The sequence below is a fragment of the Triturus cristatus genome, chromosome 10, assembly GCF_964204655.1.
Source record: "Triturus cristatus chromosome 10, aTriCri1.1, whole genome shotgun sequence".
NCBI lineage: Eukaryota > Metazoa > Chordata > Amphibia > Caudata > Salamandridae > Triturus > Triturus cristatus.
In genome coordinates, this window is record NC_140593.1 from 1,224,742,187 (window position 1) to 1,224,766,340 (window position 24,154).

Below are 24,154 nucleotides of genomic sequence, written 5' to 3' on the forward strand. Positions count from 1 at the left end.
TAAGCCGCAGGCTCCACTCCTGGTGGTACCCTTCCGTCAATTCCTTCACCATACTCCCCCCGTAACCCAAAGACTTTAGTTTCCCGGAAGCTGCTCGGCGGGTCATGAGAATAACGCCGCCAGATCGCTAGTCGGCATTGTTTATGGTCGGAACTACGACGGTATCTGATACTCTTCGAACCTCCGACTTTCGTTCTTGATTAATGAAAACATTCTTGGCAAATGCTTTTGCTTTGGTTCGTCTTGTGCCGGTCGAAGAATTTCACCTCTATCAGCACAATACGAATGCCCCCGGCCGTCCCTCTTAATCATGGCCCCAGTTCCGAAAACCAACAAAATAGAACCAGAGTCCTATTCCATTATTCCTAGCTGAAGTATTCATGCGACCGGCCTGCTTTGAACACTCACATTTTTTCAAAGTAAACACTTCTGAACCCCAGGACACTCAGTCAAGAGCATCAAGGGGGCGCCGAGAGGCAGGGGCTGGGACAGGCGGTAGCTCGCCTTACGGCGGACCGCCAGCTCGATCCTACTACGAGCTTTTAAACTGCAGCAACTTTAATATATGCTATTGGAGCTGGAATTACCGCGGCTGCTGGCACCTGACTTGCCCTCCAATGGATCCTCATTAAAGGATTTAAAGTGTACTCATTCCAAATACAGGGCCTCGAAAGAGTCCTGTATTGTTATTTATCGTCATTACATCCCCAAGTCGGGAGTGGGTAATTTGCGCGCCTGCTGCCTTCCTTGGATGTGGTAGCCGTTTCTCAGGCTCCCTCTCCGGAATCGATCCCCGATTCCCAGTTACCCGTGGTCACCATGGTAGGCACAGAAAGTACCATCAAAAGTTGATAGAGCACACATCCGAATGTATCCTCGCTGTCACAGGGACGTGCGATTGGCCCGAGGTTATCTAGAGTCACCAAAGCGGCTATGCGAGCCAGGATTGGTCTTGGTCTTGGTCTGATAAATGCACGCATCCCGGGAGGTCAGCACTCGTCGGCATGTATTCGCTTTAGAATTACCACAGTTATCCAAGTAACAGATGGAGCGATCAAAGGAACCAGAACCGATTTAATGAGCCATTCACAGTATCACTGTACCGGCCGTGTGTACTTACACGTGCATGGCTTTATCTTTGAGACAAGCATATCCTTTTGGCAGGATCAACCAGGTAGCCGCACCTGACGGGGTGGGTTCGGGGGGGCTGCATGCCAATCTCTTCGACCGGACAACCTTCGTGCACCCCTCCCTCTCGGGAGCCTGCTGGGGGAAGGAGCCCACCCACCTGGTCCGGAGGGCTCGCTGGAGGGGTGGAGAGGTGCGGTCGCATGGGCACCAGCAGGCCCAGCCGTCTTTCCCGGAAGGGAGAGGCGGGCCGAGGCGCAGCCGGAGCGAGACGCAGGGATGCCGGAGCCTGGCGGCGGCGAAACCCCTCGGAACAATCGTTCCGAGCTGCTGTGGAGATGTGCTAGGCGGAGAGGGGTGACGGCGTGGTGCACGGGACCTACGGACCTGCTTGGCAGCAGCATCCGAGGGCCTGGCGCCACCTGACCCCTTCCGCTCGGGTCAGACCACTGGGTGACACAAGCTGCCGGGGCCGCTTGGCCTTCGCTCTGCTGGGTAGGGTGAAGGGCCACCCACCAGGCCCTCGAGTCAGACAGTCCATGCGGGGAGGAAGCTCCTTGCTTGAAACAACAGCCGAGGCTGGCCAACCAGTCCATCACTAAATCGACAGAGAGTGCCCAATCGATCAGAGTATGGCCAAGGCATCCCCTGAAAGGCCGCCCTGCGCGGGGGGGGGGGGGGGGGGGGGGGGGAATGCCAGCGTCACATCCTTGCCTGCTCCCCGGGCAAGCAGGCTCAAAGGAAAGACCCATCGGGAAGGAGCCAAGAGGCAGGAGCAGACCCGGGCCCCTGGGGTCTCCGGTGGCCGGGCCCAGGTGCTGCCTTCCCAGTCTCAGAATCGCCGGACCTCACGGAGGTCTGACTGAGCAAACTCGAAGAAAAAGAACCATCGGGAAGGGGCAGAGAGGCAGGTGTGTAACCGGGCCTCTGGGGGCCCCAGCAGGCAGGCCTGGGTGCTACCTTCCCCTGTCTCAGGATCGCTGGACCTCACGGAGGTCTGACTGATCCTCTCCCTAGTAATCCGGAGGAAAATTACCCCTCTTTCTTGGAATCCGTGCACACAAGGTGACAGAGGGGACTCAAGGCGCAAATGTACCTGACCTCCTGGAGCCCTCGCTGGGATCAGGGAGGCAAATGAGCCCTCATGGGGACATCCAGGCAAGCCCGGCCATCTGGGTCGCCCCATTTGAAAGCATTGCGCGCGACCAGAGGGCCGAGGGGATAGGCGCGACCAGATGGCCGAAGGGATAGGCGCGACCAGATGGCCGTGGGGAAAGGTGCGACCAGATGGTCGGGCTCAAAAGGGAAGCCATCTGGTCACTCTGTGCCCCAACGAAAGAGTGAGCGGGCGCCAGGGTATGGGGGACCGGAGGCCCAAAGCCCCAGCTGGGTCCCAGACATGGAGGCTGCGAGGGGGACCCGACGGGCCCTCCGACCCGGGGCCCACGGACACCTTGACAAGCAGGGGAGGCCTGCACGGGACCGACAGAACCCTGTCCTGGGTCCTTGGCGGTGCGGTAGGCCGGGGGGACGGAGCCCCCCACCCAGGGCCCGGCGGGGCCCCTGGACCCAGCCGGTGCTCCAAGGACCGGAAGCGCAGGGGAAGCCTCCCCGGGCCCGCCGGACCCTGTCCCGGGCACCCTGCCACGCGGCAGGACCGAGGACAGAGCCCAGGGTGGGGAGGCCGCCCTCCCCGGGGCCCTTGGGAGCCGCAGAACCCAGTTGAGCAGGGGAGGCTCCCCGTGCACGACAGAACCCTGTCCCAGGCCTTTCGTGGGCCGGTGGGCCGGGGCCGAAGCACCCGACCCGGGGCCCAGTGGGGCCCGCCGGACACCATCTCAGGCATCCTGTTACGCATGCCATGCATCCTGGACGGAGCCCGGGGTGGGGAGGCCACCCTCCCCGGGCACGATGGAACCCCGTCCCGGGCCTTTGGCGGGGCAGGCCGGGCGTTTGGGCCCAAGGCTGGAGCACACGAGCCGGGCACACCGGGGCCCCTGGACCCAGCTGGGGCTCCCAAAGGGGAAGCCTCCATGGGCCCGCAGGACCGAGGACGTAGCCTGGGGTGGGGAGGCCACCCTCCCCGGGGCCCCTGAACCCAGCCCAGCAGGGGGAGGCCTGCCGGACCCCATCCGGGGCAGCCTGCAACGCGGCATGCCCAGGGACGGACCCAGGGCTGGGGCGGCATCCTGGCCCGTCCAGCTGCCGGCTAAGGACTGCTAGGCCGAGAGGGATCGCAGAGTACCCTGTCCCTAGTTATCCGGAGGAAGGCTACCCCCCTGTCTGGTAACCTGTGCGCACCGCAAGACGGAGTGGACCCTAGGCCTGGCCCTCTGGTCGCCCTTATTGGAAAGCATTGCATGCGACCAGATGGCCGAGGGGAAAGGTGCGACCAGATGGCCGGAACCGAAAGGACTCCCGTCTGCCCGCCCCGAGCCTTCGCAGTAGGGCTTCCGTCTGCGGACGCAGGGCTCAGGTGGGCTCCACCTACCGGGGGGCTCGGGGACCACGGCTGGGCCTCCGGCACGGGGAGGCCGCCAGGCACTCTCAGGGTCCGAAAGTCCGGTGGGGAGGACTGCCCGGGGACCAATGGAGCCCGTCCCAGGCACTTTGCCAAGCCGCAGGCCGGAGGAGGGAGCCCCGGACGCCTGGGAGGTGTTGTCCGGGCGGAGCCCATCTGGTCCCAGGAAGATAACTGCCAGCCCAGGAGGGGTGTTCCCGGCATACCCTGCCCCTACTAATCCGAAGGAAGGCTACCCCCTTTTCTGGTAACCCGCGCGCTTCGAGAGACGAGGGTACCCTAGGCGCGAACGCGCCCGACCTGCTGGAGCCCTGGCTGGGATCCGGGAGGCAAATGAGCCCTCATCGGGACTTCCAGGCCGGCTCAGCCATCTGGTCGCCCTATTGGAAAGCATTGCACGTGACCAGATGGCCGGGACCTGAAAGGACTCCCGTCTGCCCGCCCGAGCCTTCGCGGTAGGGCTCCCGCCTGCCCACGCAGGGCTCGGAGGGGCTCCGCTTCCCGGGGGGCCCGGGGACCCCGGCTGGGCTTCTCAGGCACGGGGAGGACAACCGGAGCTCTCGGGCCTGGATGCCCGGTGGCGGACTGCCCGGGACCCGTGGAGCCCGTCCCGGGCATTTTGCCACGCCGTAGGTCAGAGGAGGGAGCCCCGGACACCTAGGGAGGTGTTGCCCGGGCATAGCTCATCAGGTCCCCGGCAGAGAACCGCCAGCCCGGGTGGGGTGTCCTGGCATACCCTGCCCCTAGTAATCCGGAGGAAGGCTACCCCTCTTTCTGGGAACCTGTGGCAACCGCGAGTCTCAGGGGACCCAAGGCGCAAACGTGCCGACCTCCTGGAGCCCTGGCTGGGATCCGGGAGGTAAATGAGCCCTCAGCGGGACTTCCAGGCCGGCCCGGCCATCTTGGTCGCCCCATTGGAAAGCATTGCGCGCGACCAGATGGCCGAGGGGAGAGGTGCGACCAGATGGCCGGGACTGAAAGGACTTCCATCTGCCCACCCCGAGCCTTCGCGGTAGGGTTCCTGCCTGCCCACGCAGGGCTCGGGGGTTCTGCTTCCTGGGGGCTCGGGGACCCGGGCTGGGACTCAAGCCCGGGGAAGGACCACCGGAGCACTCTGGCCCGGACGATGACTGCCCAGGAACCATGGGGGCCGTCCCGGGCACTGTGCCATGCTGCGGGCCGGAGGAGGGAGCCCCGGATGCCTAGGGAGGTGTTGCCCGGGTATAGCCCATCTGGTCCCCGGCAGAGAACCGCCAGCCCGGGAGGGGTGTCCCAGCATACCCTGCCCCTAGTAATCCGGAGGAAGGCTACCCCTCTATCTGGGAACCCGTGCGCACCGCGAGGCTCAGGGGACCTTAGGCACGAACGTGCCAGACCTCCTGGAGCCCTGGCTGGGATCCGGAAGGCAAATGAGCCCTCATCGGGACTTACAGGCCGGCCCGGCCATATGATCGCCCCATTGGAAAGCATTGCGCGCGACCGGATGGCTGGGACCAAAATAACGCCAATCTGCCTGCCCCGAGCCTTCGCGGGAGGGCTCCCACCTGCCCTTGCAGGGCTCGGGGGCTACAGGGCTCGGGGGCAGCAGGGCTCCGGGGACTGCAGGGCTCCGGGGACTGCAGGGCTCCGGGGGCTCGGAGACCCCACGCTGGGCCTCAGGCATGGTGAGGCCCGCAGGCGCTCCTGGGGGAGGACTGCCCGGGACCCATGGAGCCTTGCAGGTCTCCGGGGCTTTGCAACAGGGACCCTTGTCCCGGACAGATAGACACTTGGCAGGCCACAGGCTCCCAAACCCCAGGCCCTGACCGAAACCCAGGCCATGGGGCTGGTCCCTGCCTCTCAACCCAGCCAGGCCGGGGAGATCGGGGAGCCTGCCCAGGCACGAGGGACCCCTGTCCCGGGCACACGGACCCTCAGGACGTGCGCTCTTTTTCCACACATTCTTTCCAAAATTCTGCGTAGTGGCGCTACGCCAACTACGCCAAGCCCTAGTCCTGACAGCATTTAAAGACATGCAATTAGACAACACCTTACCAAAGGCTAGCAAAGGTCCAACATGTGACGTACCCAGCTACAGCCATTCTTACATATACAACCTCATTGAATAAATAGGGACAATGGAAGATGGCAGAAGGAATAAGCACCAACCAGGAAGGGAAGCTCAGTAGTAAGAAAAAAGATAAACAAAAATACAGAGCCGGAATCAGGCCGTACTTACTGGATATCCCAACACAGCCACACAGTGGAGAAGTGGCCCCACCCAAGTTTCCGCACCACATGGTATCTTCCATTGAAGAGGTCACCAATCTTCACAGGGTAGTACCCACCTGGATGAGAAAAGAACGTGCAATATGTACAAAGGCAAAAGCACTTACAGGACACAACTAATTCAACATAGAAACCTGGGTGATGCAGCACAATCGCCTTACAAGTCTACTGTCAGACAAAACCCCTCAACAAACATCCCTTCTAGCAACTCCATGAACTTGCACAGGAAAGTCCTTCTATGATCCCCCATTGTAGTGTAGTTCCAATAGTAACCTTCATGCAGGACCTACGCATTTGCGGATAACATAAACTGGGCGTATGGTGGCAGACTGACTCCGTACACCCCCGCCGCATATTTTAGCCTATGTTTTGCATTAGCTAGCTCGCAGTGCCACTAGAATCTCCTGTTATCAGAGAGATTAATTTTTGGCAACCTCAGAACACAATAACCTCAGACTTGTGGAAACAATACACTACTTTTCACCCAGTCACTCGTGCTTGCTTGTTTTGCTCTCAGAGAGATACAGAGAAGAAACAGTTGAGCGAGTTTACAATAAGAATTTATTGTACAGTTGTTCTTCTCATGTAAAATAAGTGCGCTGCTACAACTGTGACACAGTAGCAGAGATATAGAACCAGCAGTACAGTGAATAAAAAGGAATATTATTGTTCTACCATTTTGCAATAGTCACGAACATATACATGAATATGAAATGCATTTATAAAATAAAGTGCGCACTCCTAAGATGCCTGACTAGATGTACCCAAGTGTACTTAGCATGTGAGTAAGTGCTACAGAGCCTAAGAGCCAAGAATCCCGCTAGGATTTAGTTGAACCTCCATACCTGAATAGTGAGAGTGTGGGACTTCATCCTGGACTTGAGTTGGACAGCCCGCGAGGGATCGTCAGACCACTGTCAGCTGGAGCGATGGCATGCTGGAGCTGCAGCGTCTCTGGTCAGTCTGTCGGCCTTGAAGTCTCGGTTCCCTCCTGCTCTCTGGTAGCAACAGGTGCTGTATTTATACAGTCTATGTACGTGTGTTACCCATTGTTCAGTATGAGGATGACGTTGGAGATTAAACCTTGTGCGTCGATGGGAGAGGTGAAGTAGACCTCCTGGAGAGTGTACTCATCAATTGTTCATTTGTGCTAAGGATGACGTCTTAGCAATATTGATTGGGAAAACCCCACCCTCGGCACGGAACTAGGTGAAAGGTTTAGTCCATAAAAGGCTACAGTCCTTATAAGGCGTGATGTCCCTATAAGGCATTCTGTCCTTATTTGGAGTTATGTCCTTATAAGGCTTGTTCATATGAAATAACGGTGAGATGATATACGGAAAGTGTACGATGTACCCTGGACCTATATTAGGGTACCGATATGAAATATAACACAATTCTACAGTATTTGGAAGGAAGCATTTCTCACTTACCATTACAATGTTTTACCAGAAAGAGCATCTTCTACATACACATATGCCTTAGAATAATCAGTACGTTCATAGTGAGGACTTCGAGACGCTCTTAACTCTTGACATTGCGGACAAAAATGGTACATAAAAGGACGTTTCTGGAACTACTGGAGGTATTTTTGTAAAATAAGATTGCTGCTTTGAAATTCTGAAAGCAGGCCTTCACTATAAGCGGATACATCCTGAGGATGGTACTTTCCAGATAGGTGCACTGAGAGGCCACTTTTCTACAAAGATAGTCATAAGAAGAAACAGTGATAGTGAGGCTCTGTTATGTTAGTTATGTTGCAAAAGTGTGGGCTCCCTCTTCCAGGTTCCCCAGCGCATCAGGAGACTCCCAACGGACCCCTAAGGGCACTATAGGAGAGCGACAGTCGAGTCTCCACGGAGGTTGTGGTGCAGTCCACACACAACGCAAAATTTCAGGCCATGTCTCTATGAAGGTGCCACCCATTCCACTGAAGCAAGGCTGGCACAAGACCTAGTGGTCCAGATATGGTATCATAGACAGGCCGCTTCTCTTCTTTCAGTACGAATCCGAACAAAAAGTAGGGTGGAAAAATAAAAGACAACCTTACTGCTAACTAGAGAAGGTACAGAAATCACTCGCACCCATCATGCACCACACATACTGACTATATGAGGACTGATGACTTTGCTCATGTCAGTTCTCTAAGTATCCAAGTCTGTGTGAATAGATGGTGCTCTTTCTGTCAATCCTCCAACATTCATTCCATCTACATGGCGCCATCCTTAGTTTCAGGATCAACAGAATGCAGGAAGGCAAGATCCCAAGTGGGATTTGTAACTATTTACTGTGCAAAAGCATCTTTTTCCGAATTCTGCGGCCATTACCATGAGGTCTGCACTCTTTGATCTCTCTTGCTGAATTACGCTGCTAGAAACGTCGCTGTACAGTTAGCACTTAAGAGGATTAATTTTCTTTTATGGCATAACCCAGTGATGTTATTACCATGGTTTGCAACCAATAGTTTGCCCTTGGTGCTCTTACAAGCCAGATGTGCATGTCTGAATACACTGTTGCTCCAGATAAGCCACCAAACGGGCCATGCCCTTTAGTATTCTGCAAGCCGGTTTCAAATCAAAAGGAAGAACACAGAATTTTGAACACTGCTGGTTCATCAAGGTTCAAGGAATTATATTTTTGTGGCTCGATCATCCCAAGTAGAAATAAACCAGATCAATTACTGTCGGAAAGTCTGTTCTTTGAAAAGGCGCAATTATGTTTTGGTTTGTCACCTTATGGAATGTTTTTCTTAAGAATGTGTTGTGGTAACAGACTAACAAGTTACTTACCTTCGGTAACTCCTTATCTGGTAGAGGCTCTTTCTAGCCGCAGAATCCTTACTGTAGAAAATTCTCAAGGCGCCAGACTGGATACGGAATTTTTTTGGGAGCAGTACCCCTGCGCGCTGGTAGGTGGCATTGTTCATCTCTGCATGGCGTCGTCAGCATCGCCCATGCCAGAAGAGACGTGCGAGTTGTCTATATTGGAGCCACTCCAGAGTGCTGACGTCAGTGGATTTTCACGACTTTCCACGCCAGGAGCTCGGAGCCACGAAGCTAACGGACCACTGGTATGGAAAGCTAGGGCCTTGAAAAGGAAACAGCCTTGACCCAAGAAATCTGTTTGCAGAGTGGGGAGGATGGGTGGGTCGGTAAGGAATCTGCGGCTAGATGGAGTCTCTGCCAGATAAGGGGTTACTGAAGATATGCAACTTGTTCATCTGATAGGGACCTCTAGATGCAGATTCCTTACCTTAGAATAGAAACCCAAGCAATACCTTCCCGGAGGTGGGTTGTGAACAGGATTTAAACTACAAAGTCCAGCAGGACTGAACAGGCAAAGTGCCCACCCTAGTGGACCGGACTATCTAGGCAGTAGTGTTTGGTGAACATGTGCAGCGTGGCCCACGCTGCAGCCTAGCAGATGTCCAGGGCGCGAACTCCGAGTGCTAATGCAGTAGTCTCAGCCTTTGCTCTGGTGAAATAGGAACGCAAACCCCATGGGGGTTGCTACTTGGCCAATGCGTAGCAGATCATGATGCAGAGCATGATCCATCTGGAGATGATAGGTAATGCACCAGGAAGTGGAGGGTTAGACCACCAGGCTCTCTCCGGGATAGTATGAGGAAAGGGGAGTCTTCTGGGGTAGGGCAATGGCGGCTGGCAATTGTCATGTCAAAAAGGGCCCTTGTGCTGGGCTTGGACCAGGCCCCAAGCAGGATGTTCGCTTCATTAAATAGGAGAAGCAGTTCTGAAGGGGTGACTCCCGGTTGAAGCACCTCGGTCAAGACGTTAGTCTTGACAGCCACAGAGGGCAACTGAAGGTCGAGGACCTCAGCTGTCCTCCTCACCATCATAAAATATGTGGCACCTTCCTCAATAGCCACAGTAGGAGAGGAGACCAAGCCAGTATCTTGAGAGGTGTCCAGTCCACTTACTTACGCCAATTCCTCACACTATTCAATGTTTGGAGTCTAGGGGCTGGTATTCTTCAGAGTCAGTGGCACCTCCCAAACTTCCCCAAGTCCTAGCCCATAAGAATAGGGCTCAGGCTCCAGCCTGGAGGAAATTGCTCTAGTTGGGCAGCGGAGGATGATGCCCCTCTAGCTCGATGTTGGCAATAAGAATGGGACTGCCACTGGGAGTGTTGACAAGAGGATCGGCGACGGGGAAGGTCAAGGTGGTACGACTGGTGCCAGCTCGGATACATCTGAGGATCCAAGGTGCCAGACTGGTGCAGAGAGCGGGCCCGCTGGTGGTGAACCAGTAGGGGCCCTTCCCGAACCCGTGGGGCTTGAAGGCATACCAGCAGGAACAGGCCACCTAAATATAAGGTGGATGGCCTCATAGAACTCTCGTAGTTGGGCGGGGTCGCTCAAGTAAACCGGGGAGGCGCAGAGAAGGCGCAGGTTCAACTTGGAACCCAGACCTAAAGTGACAACGCCTCCTCATCTCGTCGAATGACTTTGATGGACCGGGTAAAGTCGAAGACCTCTTCGGCTTTTACTCTTTTCCTTTTTGTGGGACTGACCCAAACAACTTTGACTGCGACGAAGATCTATGTCTCCACAACTGATCCTGGGACCTTCATCTCGACAGGGATCAAGACTGTTGCAGTGTTGAACGTGCTTGAGGGATCGTTCCCTTAAGGTTTCGGGGTGCATGGTGCAGCAATCAACACAGGTCTTGGGGTCGTGGTCGCGCTCAGAGCACCAGAAACAGACATGGTGCGGGTCCATCACCAACATCTGCTTGTGACAGACGCCACAGGGCTTGCATCTAGCCTTTCTCGTGGACATCCCTGCCAATACCTGGATATAAATCCCACAAAACTTCAATAAAAAGACAGTCAAAAAATGACTGAGGGTAGCTCTCTCTGGATATGTGCTGACTGGCACAGAAATAAAAAAAAATGACATCAGGACGCTGGGTGGCACCTATCTAGGCACCGCGTATGTCACTTCTGGAACAGATGACGTCACGCGGGGCCAAACGAAGCCACCTACTTGCACGCAGGGGCACTGCTCACGGAAAATTTCTAGATCCAGTGTGTCAGCTGGGGAAGATTCTACGGTAAGGAATCTGCAGGCAAAGGTCTCTATCAGATGTCCAGGTTTGGTTGACAGCCTCAATTTCTTTCACCAATACCTTTACTAGGCACCCTAGATACTTTCTCTTCTCAGAATGTTTTTATATTATACCTTCCAACAGCATCACAAGGTCTGAGAGGTTTCTTCTCTGTATGCTTTTACATTTTTCAGTGGAAATATCTATCCATGGTTGCTGGAAAATCCACGATTTCCACTGTTGTGCCAAAGGGTGGGGGAGATTTTGTAAGTAGGAATGTTTAATTCCTGGAACTATTTCCAATTTGCCACTCAGCGTCTTGGTCCTTTTCAGGCAGGCCTTTAATCTTTAAGTGTATGTGGGGTAGGAGGCAGAAGTTTGGTTTCTGTACAAAAGTAAGGTGAAAAAATCTGCCTGGCCTGTAAAATGTGCTTTCCTGACACAAAAAAATCTTTGTTTTTGTAGCACTATAGCAAACATGCGATGTTCAATTGGACGCTTTAATAGATTCCAACAGGTTATAGTTATTGCAAATAGCTATTTACCCTCATAAGGCACACCCTAAATCTTCTTGGATAGCTAGAACAACATTGGTGCAATATAAGAACCATTGACTAAGAAGCAAGCTGCCTGGATGCAGTTTCCTTTCTGTCCCATGATGTGGGTACAATAACGTATCGCGCTAGACCACCTTCTCCAAAGACTACTCTAGCCTCTTCCATTTTCTGTTGACAGAACTCTAGAAAGAATGTGGCTAAGTCGTCCCGCATTTGACTATCTCTCCTTGCTGCTTTAGCAAAGGCTTTAAATCCGTTCACTGTGGCAGCCACGCGGTCTTGAAGTATTTTCCAAAAGTGTTAGCTTCTGTGACTGGCAGAATTATAGACGGTATTATATTATTCTTGTAATACCTTGTTCTACTTGATGGTGGGGAAGAGAATCAAGCTGCCATGAAGAACAAACGGACTTTTTTAGAGGTCTTCAACAACAGCGACTGCAGCTACTATTCTTTAGCGCTGCTCCGTTGACTCGTGTAAAAACAATTTTCCTCGGCAACACCAGCTCAAACCATGCTGAAGCTCATTTGAAGGAGCTGTGAGGAGGTCCTATATGGTTTATGGGCCTCCACATCCTCTTTAAAGATGAGAAAACTGTAGGTGGGATAATGTGAACAGGCTTGTGCTCTACGGATGTGGAGGCTACTGTCTGCACGAGTTCTCTAGGTACAACCTATTTGTCTCTCTCATTATTGCATTCCACCTGTTCTACATCGTTGACTTCTTTGCCCTCTTCTGAAATACGTTGCGGAAAATTGCCGTTTTGCTTCTCTCTCACCCTGTACACAACCAGTGGTGAAATTCTCTTGCTCTGAGAGGACATTTAGTAGGTCTGTGTAGGTGAAAAGGTGTTTATCAACTGCAAGGAGCTTGTTGCATTGTTTCCACGATAGGTGCTATTTTTGGTCTTTAGACTGATGGTCGAGAAGATATTCAGCCGTATTCTCAGAAACGGCCTTGTATTCATCAACAATGTAGCCTGCACAACAGCTCTCACTGATGTTACTGTAAATGCTGTGTTAAGAGATGGGGCATTGCCTGGCGAGTGCTTCAAGGATGGGGGCTTGTGGGACAAAGGAGCTAAGGAGTCATTAACTTGAAGATAAGGGTAAACCAGAAACACCTCAACGGAATGAATGAGCTGAAGTTGACAATTTCCCCTTCTCAAGATGAGTTTTTTTAAGATGGTTTGTAAGCCGAGCTAAGGTCATTATATCTCCTAGTTTAATTCCCAGTGCTTCTTCTTTGTACAAGTCGTGAGTCGTTTCTCAGTGTTTCTCTGCCCATAGAGCGAAGGGCAGAACCCTCTGCGGACTCATCTCCAAATACGTGTGACACTGTCATTCAGAAGGCAGATCTGTGATCATTGCCTAGCCTAAATGGACATGGAAGGTAAGATTCAGCAAAGTTTACCTTCTTGAGACTGTGTTTAGGGTGTAAGCAGTAGGTGCATTCAGGAGTAAGATTATGACAATATATTTTCTCCTGGCTACACAGTTTACAGTTTCGAAAGCGTTAAAAGGTGAATGGACATTATGCAAAAGCATGTTTTGCCCTGGAGGTCCTCAAACTTTCAAACGCCTTACTTAAAAAGGGGTGGGGGGGGGCGCAAAGTTTTGATATAAATTGAAAGTTATAACTGGAAACTATAAGTGACCATGTACAACAAAATTGGAACATGTATGTTGAATCTTCATAAAATAAAAACCCAAAGAGAAAGGGATTTAAAGTAAAAAGACATTGCAGATTTTCGACTGTACTACAAAATAGGACTGACACGCTCTTTGTAAAATATGTATAGCAATGGAAGTCTGCATACTTCAGTACTAGAAGATATGTGATGTCTTTATAGATGATGAAAAGGTATGGACGGGAGGAGGATATGAATAGCAAATGATTCTGAGGAATGATTTGTGTTCGGAATATTAGATGGAAATTCCTAATGTAAACAAGGAGGAAAATATAATTAATGCCGGCCCAACTGAATACTTGGAAGGGGCTCACTGAGAAGAGTTGGATGGGACATTTTTAAATCTATTTGAGGAATATTTGAAACAGGAAAGATCCACCTCAGTCTTGGGACTGAAGAAGCTTTCGCTGGCTGTGGCTGTGGCTGTACTGATTACAGTGGATTTTTAACAGTTGGAAAACTCAGGGGAAATATATCCCTTGTTAGATCGGACGCTACAAAACCCAGTCATAAGTAGCATGGATTCAATGTACAATATGGAAATCACACGATTTAGATGGTATCATAATTCACTGTACAATAGGATAATTCACTAAATTAAATCATTTTTTGTGATGTAATGAAGTTATATTACACATACTTTTTCAATCTTTTAATAAAAACATTAAAAAATATATGTTGAACATTTGGAAATAATTGAATACTTTGCTCTTCATCAAAGTATAGATTTAAACTGAAAATATATTAGTCAGAAGAGTTACTGACTAAGTTGGTTCAAGCAAGTGCAGTTGACATTAATTAACAAAAATTAATAACTTTATTACCTAAAGATATGTGGGCTTCCTATGAAGTCTTCTTCAACATGCTCTGAAGAAAATGTTCATGTTAAAACATGGACTGGGGCAGAGCAGTGTTTGAGAATATCTACTTATGTAATGTGCAAGAACTGAAAATGGTCTATAAATGACAAACTGAAGACCTAATCATATCGTTACTAGAGTCAGAAATGTCTGAATAGTGCTGCTGAAATGTAGGGTAACTGTCTTTATAGCAAACATGGTCTTCTTATTCTTGGCTCTACTACCTTAACAACTGTGTGGACATGAGTTGCACTGGCCAGAGAAAGTTTATACAAAAAAGCGCAGCTTCCTTATAAGAATTTGAAGCTTCTATGCGCAAGTGTGCCTCAGTGCCTCAGATCAATCCCTCACCACTTTCATCACACGGTCTACATATTTTAAAAGGCATGCAATTTTGCAGCACAGAATATAATAGAAGGAATTCAGGGGTGTGGAATTTCCTTAGCCCGACACACAGGACATACTGTTTGGGGACAAGAACAACAAGTTTTCATGTTTATTTTGTCCTTGGGACAAGAAGGCCCAACTCCCTGAAGCACGAACCATTTGGCTGCCAGTTTACAGTACCACACTATGGATCATGGAAGGGCATTGTTTGCAGTTAAGATAATATTTGTGTCCATATGTTAAAGCTGTTCGTACTTGTATTTATGGTTAATTAATACAAAGCCTTCATTATTAGGTTGAGCGCTCTAAGGAAATGTCCTAAGTTCAGACTATGCTACTGACAGTGGATCCAGTATAAAAACGTGTACACACATTGGCAACATTTAACAATATGAGGCTATGTATAATGCTTCCAGGATGCTATATGATTAGATGCAAATATATGCAATAGCTTAAAAGCAAAATTGATTATTTTTTGCTTTCAAAATAAAATGTTTTTTTTTTAAAAATGCAACAAAAAAAAACGTTTTGCTAAACTACAGTGACATTTTTGGTACCATTTCTTTGAACCATCATTTAGTAAAATGTGTAGATGCATTCCATTATTTCCCAAACATATTCATAATAGAAAATCAGTCTAAACAGTGTCAACAAAATTATAGGAAACATGAAAATAAACAAGCATTGGCAAAGCCAAAAGGTATGACCTTGTTGATCAGCCTTTTGGTTTTGTCAAGGTGTGCGCTGTTTTGACATGGTTTTTGTAAAACTGTATTGTTGTGGAAGCTGCCAGGCCCTCATCATTATAGCAAACATTAGCAAAAGCAAAACATATTTTTGGTCTCAAAAACCACACATTGCCACAGTAGGTCCTGGCACTCAACAAAACGATTTTGCATGCCAATATGCTCCTTGTGAAAGAGTCGAATGCTCTCACTCACAGTGAAGCCGCCTGATACATACAAAGAGAGAGAGATTTTAATAAAAATAAAAGGTCTTGGTTAACACCAGACCCAAACAGAGACCCAATTGTTATAGAAAGTCACAAAAGTGCACCCATGGAATTGGTCATTGCATTAGAGCAGATTTACGGCCTTCATGAATTCACAAGTATTTACAGAAGTAGGTCAGGAAATCGTACTCCTACAAAATATTTCCGAACTGCATTTTAGCACGAGCAAATATGCATGTCTAGATATGCTCATGAGAAAATCTGTTGAGCAGCGACAAGTTCACTTTTCCACCAACCAATTTTTTCTCCAACCCTGGATGAAGTTTACTTCTGCCAGGAGTTAAGTTCAAACATTTCTCGGGATGGGAAAATATTAAGAGACGAGCGGATGAAAGCCCATAAAACAGCAAGTTAGCAGGTTTGCACAGACTCAAAAGGGCATTCTAACCATGGGGAACTATTGCTTACCACTACATCCAGCCCTAGAATTGTAAATCTGTGGAAAGGTGGCAAAATAAGGGAATTGCTAGTATTCAAACCCTACTGTAGTATGATCTCTTGCACAATCAGAGAGGCTATTATCAGAAGTCTTATATAATGAGATTGCTGCCATAATTTGTCGATTCACTACATAGCACCAAAGGGACAAGTGGATTTTGTTACAGGAGAAGTAGATTTATGAAGCAACCTGTCCCACGGACAAGTAGATATTTTAATGAATTCCACACCCCTAAGGAATGGCTGGCTGGCTGGTTGCTGTGAAGAAAAGTGAGTAAAGATTAGAATTAGTGGAATCACGATGAAGGCTATTTTTCCTTAATCTATCGGCTCTGCTCTCTCTCTTTCCCAACTCGTAGGAAATCTGATTTCACAACTTCAAATGTTATGCAACAAATATGGGACCCCCTTGAAATTTTGTTTAAGGTCAGGGAGAAGGGGAAAGCAAAACAATCATAACAAAAAAGCTCCCTCACGACCTCTATTATTGAAAAACAGTTCAATTGTGAAAGGGAAACAGAAGGGCCTGCACAATAGTCATACCAGTCACAAAGAAATATTTTTCTAATTTATTTTTTTATTTTTTATCATTTATCATTTTATGTTTTTCTTATCCAAAACAACCAATATACTTCTTTTACTTTCCACGAAAATCAATTTCACAATCTTAAATTTCACTGATTCAATGCATTACAGTGAATGTACATTAAATTAATTAATAATTGACAGTAATCCCTGGAACAGCCTAATATAGATCACACACGATCTATCTCATCCCACAGTCACACCTACAAACATTCCACATCATTCCACACTCAAACATATAGATCTCATAAAAAATATCAAAAAAGGCATAGGTTTAACTTGTTATTATCGTTAATTGAACTCTGGAGGTACTAGATACACCAAGCCTCCTGTGACTAACAAGTCAACTGCAAACGCAGAGTAGTGGTATCAGCTCAATGGTCGACGCGTTTCGATGGCATAGGTGCCATCTTCATCAGGACCACAGTTGTATTCACAAACGATAATGCCCAGGGAATACCTGCAATAATACATACATAGAAAGGGTTTTATGGTTGCCCAAAATTCCCTATACATTAAAATAATCCATACACGTTAGGTGATCACTTCGTGAGAAATAACAAGGAAAGGTTTTACAGACAACATAAAAAGTAAAAAAAAAAAAAAAAAAAAAAAAAAGAAAATGAGTCTACAGAAAAAGTCTTTGTAACAGTAAATTAATTGTCATTGTACAATGAACATGACGACCCCATATGTTTGCACTACGATGAAGATGCGATTTTATCTAAAAGGGATACGTCTTTACCTCAAAAGAAAGGGAGAATACAATACCACCACCGACAAGAGTTCAAAACACCACGTGCGCCATTCACATTGCAGTCCTCTGTAATATATATCACCCACTATCACTAAAATTAGGGTTATGTAGTTGGAATGCTTACTTGTTTAAAAGAGATTCTGTTCAGAGCGTCTAGTCGTTTAATAAAGTAATCGAATTTCAAGAACCTGTCAACATGGTAAAGAACCCATTAATAGTCTTTTTGGTAGCGTCATAATCTGTACAATTAAGGATCTATGCCAATACAAATCTAAAAAACCTTTCTGAAAGACCAGATGGACAAAGGTATGCTGGTTTATTTCCAGTTAGCACCTATAGCCCGGTAAACCACTATAATGTTTAGTCAAAAATATACTCACATAAATGTGAGGCTGGCCTGGTAACGAATTTTTCATATATAAATAGTGGGGATACAGTTGACCTATTACAGATAACGTTCTTATAGTCCCATTCATATAAATCGAACGGCTTATTCGTCATTTATATCCATACACAGGTCTAACGTGCATTTTAAGCATAAGGTGCTTAATAGGGACAAATCGGGACAGGTGACTCAAATTCCTAACGGTACTTAATTCAGGCTGCTAGATAATGTGAAGTGGTTCTTTTGTTACTGAAATGCTAACCTTTAATTCGATCCCGAAGTTTTGTTCATTTTCAGTTATTCATTAAGAAATATGTAGCCGTCGTCCTGTTATATTCATCGACGCCCCAGTACTAGACAGAACAGAGACTAAAGTCATCTCTAATTTATATAAGGAGTTTTTCATAGTATTGCTAATTAGTCATAAACGAGTTCAGCGCCAAGGAATTTTACCTTTTGTATTAAGGAGTTCTTTTCTTGTAATACAAAAACAACGGCCCGCACAATACCAGTTCTAATCCTTATGATTCGTCTTTAAATCGGGGACGCGTGATATCTGTAAAGAATCAAGACAGGATAGCATAAACTCGTGATCTAATAACCACGAGTATTTGGTTACCTAATTTAAAACGAGGATGTGGCAGTCCTAACATTACTCTATCTACACGTATGTCTATCTAATGATTTACCTTCTTTTCCAAAGTCCCTCTTCGTCGATAGTTTTCGGCTTCACGATCGTCCGGGTCGACCAGCGCTCGCGATACGGCGGTACGCAATGACGTTGAAATTTGCCGTCTGATATATACATAACTGGCCAATCACAACGGCTCGGCCGATAAGTAGGTGGAGTATATGTCTAATGCGAAAAAAGAAAAACGGACTTTCTTGCGCCGTTTTGAAGCACCATTTTATAATGGGTATAGTGTGGTTAATCAAGGTCATTTTCGCGATATGTGGACATACATTAATGACTACGTTAACCGAGCAATCTGTAAATTGCTGGCCAATTGCAACCGCACTGCTAATGAATAGACGAAGTGTATGAAAAGTTAAAAGAGAAAAAGGACTAGCTTGTACCGTGTGAAGGCACCATCTTGTAATGGGTTTGTGTGTTGCAAATCTGAGGTACTTTTTTAGTTTATTTAGATTAGAGCCAACTTTATTTTGCTATACATGTTGACAGTAGCTATATTGCTACTTCTGAACCCAGTGAAGGTCACATATTATAAAAATGGGATAATATCCAGCAGGATATTATCCCATTTTTCTCTTTTAACTTTTCATACACTTCGTCTATTCATTAGCAGTGCGGTTGCAATTGGCCAGCAATTTACAGATTGCTCGGTTAACGTAGTCATTAATGTATGTCCACATATCGCGAAAATGACCTTGATTAACCACACTATACCCATTATAAAATGGTGCTTCAAAACGGCGCAAGAAAGTCCGTTTTTCTTTTTTCGCATTAGACATATACTCCACCTACTTATCGGCCGAGCCGTTGTGATTGGCCAGTTATGTATATATCAGACGGCAAATTTCAACGTCATTGCGTACCGCCGTATCGCGAGCGCTGGTCGACCCGGACGATCGTGAAGCCGAAAACTATCGACGAAGAGGGACTTTGGAAAAGAAGGTAAATCATTAGATAGACATACGTGTAGATAGAGTAATGTTAGGACTGCCACATCCTCGTTTTAAATTAGGTAACCAAATACTCGTGGTTATTAGATCACGAGTTTATGCTATCCTGTCTTGATTCTTTACAGATATCACGCGTCCCCGATTTAAAGACGAATCATAAGGATTAGAACTGGTATTGTGCGGGCCGTTGTTTTTGTATTACAAGAAAAGAACTCCTTAATACAAAAGGTAAAATTCCTTGGCGCTGAACTCGTTTATGACTAATTAGCAATACTATGAAAAACTCCTTATATAAATTAGAGATGACTTTAGTCTCTGTTCTGTCTAGTACTGGGGCGTCGATGAATATAACAGGACGACGGCTACATATTTCTTAATGAATAACTGAAAATGAACAAAACTTCGGGATCGAATTAAAGGTTAGCATTTCAGTAACAAAAGAACCACTTCACATTATCTAGCAGCCTGAATTAAGTACCGTTAGGAATTTGAGTCACCTGTCCCGATTTGTCCCTATTAAGCACCTTATGCTTAAAATGCACGTTAGACCTGTGTATGGATATAAATGACGAATAAGCCGTTCGATTTATATGAATGGGACTATAAGAACGTTATCTGTAATAGGTCAACTGTATCCCCACTATTTATATATGAAAAATTCGTTACCAGGCCAGCCTCACATTTATGTGAGTATATTTTTGACTAAACATTATAGTGGTTTACCGGGCTATAGGTGCTAACTGGAAATAAACCAGCATACCTTTGTCCATCTGGTCTTTCAGAAAGGTTTTTTAGATTTGTATTGGCATAGATCCTTAATTGTACAGATTATGACGCTACCAAAAAGACTATTAATGGGTTCTTTACCATGTTGACAGGTTCTTGAAATTCGATTACTTTATTAAACGACTAGACGCTCTGAACAGAATCTCTTTTAAACAAGTAAGCATTCCAACTACATAACCCTAATTTTAGTGATAGTGGGTGATATATATTACAGAGGACTGCAATGTGAATGGCGCACGTGGTGTTTTGAACTCTTGTCGGTGGTGGTATTGTATTCTCCCTTTCTTTTGAGGTAAAGACGTATCCCTTTTAGATAAAATCGCATCTTCATCGTAGTGCAAACATATGGGGTCGTCATGTTCATTGTACAATGACAATTAATTTACTGTTACAAAGACTTTTTCTGTAGACTCATTTTCTTTTTTTTTTTTTTTACTTTTTATGTTGTCTGTAAAACCTTTCCTTGTTATTTCTCACGAAGTGATCACCTAACGTGTATGGATTATTTTAATGTATAGGGAATTTTGGGCAACCATAAAACCCTTTCTATGTATGTATTATTGCAGGTATTCCCTGGGCATTATCGTTTGTGAATACAACTGTGGTCCTGATGAAGATGGCACCTATGCCATCGAAACGCGTCGACCATTGAGCTGATACCACTACTCTGCGTTTGCAGTTGACTTGTTAGTCACAGGAGGCTTGGTGTATCTAGTACCTCCAGAGTTCAATTAACGATAATAACAAGTTAAACCTATGCCTTTTTTGATATTTTTTATGAGATCTATATGTTTGAGTGTGGAATGATGTGGAATGTTTGTAGGTGTGACTGTGGGATGAGATAGATCGTGTGTGATCTATATTAGGCTGTTCCAGGGATTACTGTCAATTATTAATTAATTTAATGTACATTCACTGTAATGCATTGAATCAGTGAAATTTAAGATTGTGAAATTGATTTTCGTGGAAAGTAAAAGAAGTATATTGGTTGTTTTGGATAAGAAAAACATAAAATGATAAATGATAAAAAATAAAAAATAAATTAGAAAAATATTTCTTTGTGACTGGTATGACTATTGTGCAGGCCCTTCTGTTTCCCTTTCACAATTGAACTGTTTTTCAATAATAGAGGTCGTGAGGGAGCTTTTTTGTTACAACTTCAAATGTTCCAATGGGGACAGAAAGTATATGACCAACGTGCTTCAAGCGAGCTGCATCTTTCTTTTGAAAACCATCCGGAGAAACACTTGCAAAAAAGCATGCAGCACTGCTGATATTTCTGCTCCATAGATCTGTAACACGGAATATGTTCGGAAGGCCACATGTGCTGCCTTTGCTATTGTGGAAGGAGCATGATGCTTCTTACAAGCCTCAACTCCAATGGCATTGTGATTTGGAAATGCAAGAGACGATCCCCAATGCCATATTAATTTTAGGGGCTCAAGTAGCCTTCGAAGATTTAGTGCAAATTCTTCTTCCGTGGAGCTGAGCGCATCTAGGAAGTGAAGAAGTAGAATTTAGGTTATGTTGAAAGATATTAAACATCACAAGTCTGGGATCCTGAATTTTTTCACTAAGAACACCAGGTGGAAGTCCAGAATTCAGTGAAGGAGACTGATAATGCTATCTAGAAGAGGAACTGTGTCCCCAGTGAGGAGAACCGCGATGTTGATTCCTCTGTGCTTAACAACAGGGCCATGTCAAAGTTTTAAAAAACTGCACATCGCCTCTGTGACTGGATGCAGATTTTTGTGCAACGTCTCCAACACACTACAGAATGTTATGCACCAGTTTCAGTTTATTTTTTTTAAACTGTACATGCCCAGAAAGGAACACACTCCTTTTTTGTTTTCAAGCCTTTGTGTCATTCTTATTTGTTTTGTGTTTTTGTAAGTGGAGAAAGCAGAGCTTATAAGAAACTGGATTATTAGTTGAGGGGCGAGTACCCACCTCAAGAAATAAATACAGCCCATGTCAGGGTGACCCACTAAAGTTACTAAATAAACCTGAGCTTCACTCTCTGGTATCCTGGCAAAGACCAGATAGGCTAAACCTAAATGCAATGTAAAGTATTTATGCAGTACTAAAAACAGTAGTAACATCAAAACAAAAAAAACAACCAAAATCCCCAAACAAACTAGAAAAACGGTGTAAAATGTAATAAACAAAATAACAAAAATCCAATAAAAGGAACTGGTGATATTAATTTTCAAAGTTTTAAGTACAAATAGTGGCAAGAGCACAATGATAGTCAAATTTTTTTGTTTTATATAGCACAAACCCGACATGAAGGTATCGGAGCACTTTATATGAGCACCAAATGCGTTACAGACAGACACATTCATTTTTTTTTGTTAGGCACAGGGAGATTAAGTGATTTGCCCAGAATCGCAGGATGTTGAGCGCCCCGGCCGAGACTCAAACCCAGTTCCTAAGCTTTGAGGTTGACCACCCTAGCAGTTAGGCCACATCCTCTCAATGGTTGTGGTAACACAGAACTTGTGTTCAATGTCAAATTGTGCCTGATAGACTGTGGGTCGAATACACTAACCAGTCCTGTCCGGGCCAAAGGTTTTAGTGCTTGAAGATCTAATCCACCTCAGGAGTGCACCGCTAAAGCTCCTCAAGGATCAGCACAGGGGAGGCATTTAGAGACTCACAGGGTGGCAGGCAAGACAAACAGGAGGGTCCAGTCCAGGTCCAGTTGCCACTGGTTAGCTGGCCAGTTGCAGGAAAAAGCCTCTTGTAGATTGGGCATTTAGAGACTCACAGGGTGGCAGGCAAGGCAAACAGGAGGGTTCAGTCCAGGTCCAGTTGCCACTGGTTAGCTGGCCAGTTGCAGGAAAAGCCACTTGTAGATTGTTGTAGATTTAACAGGAGGTTCGTCCTATAACCCTTGGAGTCCACTTCTTTGTCCTGGGTACAAGAAGGAAAGCAGGTCCAGTCTTCTAGGCTCTTCTCTGGTTTCAGACAGCAGGTTCAGTTCTCTACTGATCTTCCCCATGTCCAGGAGTTTTGAAGAGGGGACCTGGAGATGCCACATTTATGTCTGCCACGAGCCAGTGGGCGGGAATGACCCCTGAGGATGTCCTAACCAATGGGGTAAAGGTTACAGGGGTAATCCTACCCCCTTAAGGCCTTTTCAAGATGGCCGACGTCTTCTGCAGCACTAAACTTGGTTTCTGAGGGTGTGTGTGTGTGTGTGGTGTGTGGTGTGTTCTATGGTAATCCTAGTGTCCTCCCACATCTAACACTAGAATCAGGTTTAGGCAGTCCCTGTACCCCCAAAAACTAAGAGACAGAAGTCTGGTAGGACAAAGCTGAGCTTTTAGCAACTGGACAGTGGATACACAAATTGTTTAGCCATTCTGTTACTCTCCTTTGAAGTGCGTCCCAAATGTCATTGGAAAATCCTCTGCAGATCTGTCAAGCAGGTCTTGTTACTTCGACAGGATCTGACACTGATGTCAACAATAGGCCCCCTGTGATGGAGCCCGGTCTGACTGGGGTGACAATAGAAGGGTGCAGGCCTGTGTGTTAGCAACTTCTGCTTGTGACAGGGTATGCCTCTTCGGAGCTACTGAATGCCATCCTTTCAAGGGGACAACACCACCTTCCCACACACAGGACCTTTCGTCCCTGTCCGGGAAGCAAGATCCCATCTTATTCACACCCAATGAAATGCTAATTATTGGCTGGCAGAAGAGAGAGAGCAAAATGCTAATTTTACTTCTTAGGACTTCTGCCAGACAAAGGCGACTTTTTAAAAGTCATCTTTCCAAAATATGTATTACAAATCAGACTTCACCTGTGAATTGGACTTCTAGTAAATATTTCAAAAAGTCAAAAAATGAGCTGTGTAGCTGTGCACTGGGTGGAGATAACATTTATTAAACTTAATGATATATCCCAATATTTCCTATAGAACAGCCAACCCTGCTACAGCGAAAACAGCTTTAAAGTGCTAGTCACTGTAAGACCATGTTTAACATAAGCCTTTCAATGTTCTACTTTTAAATACCATGCACACTGCCTTAATGCAAATTTAGGCTTACTTAGGGGAGACTTAA

At 46.7% G+C, this 24,154-nt stretch overlaps 1 protein-coding gene and 1 pseudogene across 4 annotated transcripts in view; both read right to left on the reverse strand.

The window, feature by feature from the left end:
* The window catches only part of LOC146797127 (18S ribosomal RNA), a 1,795-nt pseudogene extending 618 nt beyond the window's left edge, over positions 1 to 1,177 (reverse strand).
* SRPK3 (SRSF protein kinase 3) overlaps positions 1 to 24,154 on the reverse strand; it is a 192,186-nt gene that overhangs the window by 109,681 nt on the left and 58,351 nt on the right. For all 4 annotated transcript variants that reach the window (XM_085629782.1, XM_085629785.1, XM_085629783.1 and 1 more), the window contains one exon: positions 5,868 to 5,976. In XM_085629782.1, the coding sequence (XP_085485908.1) occupies positions 5,868 to 5,976 (109 nt within the window). The remainder of the gene's footprint in view (positions 1 to 5,867; positions 5,977 to 24,154) is intronic.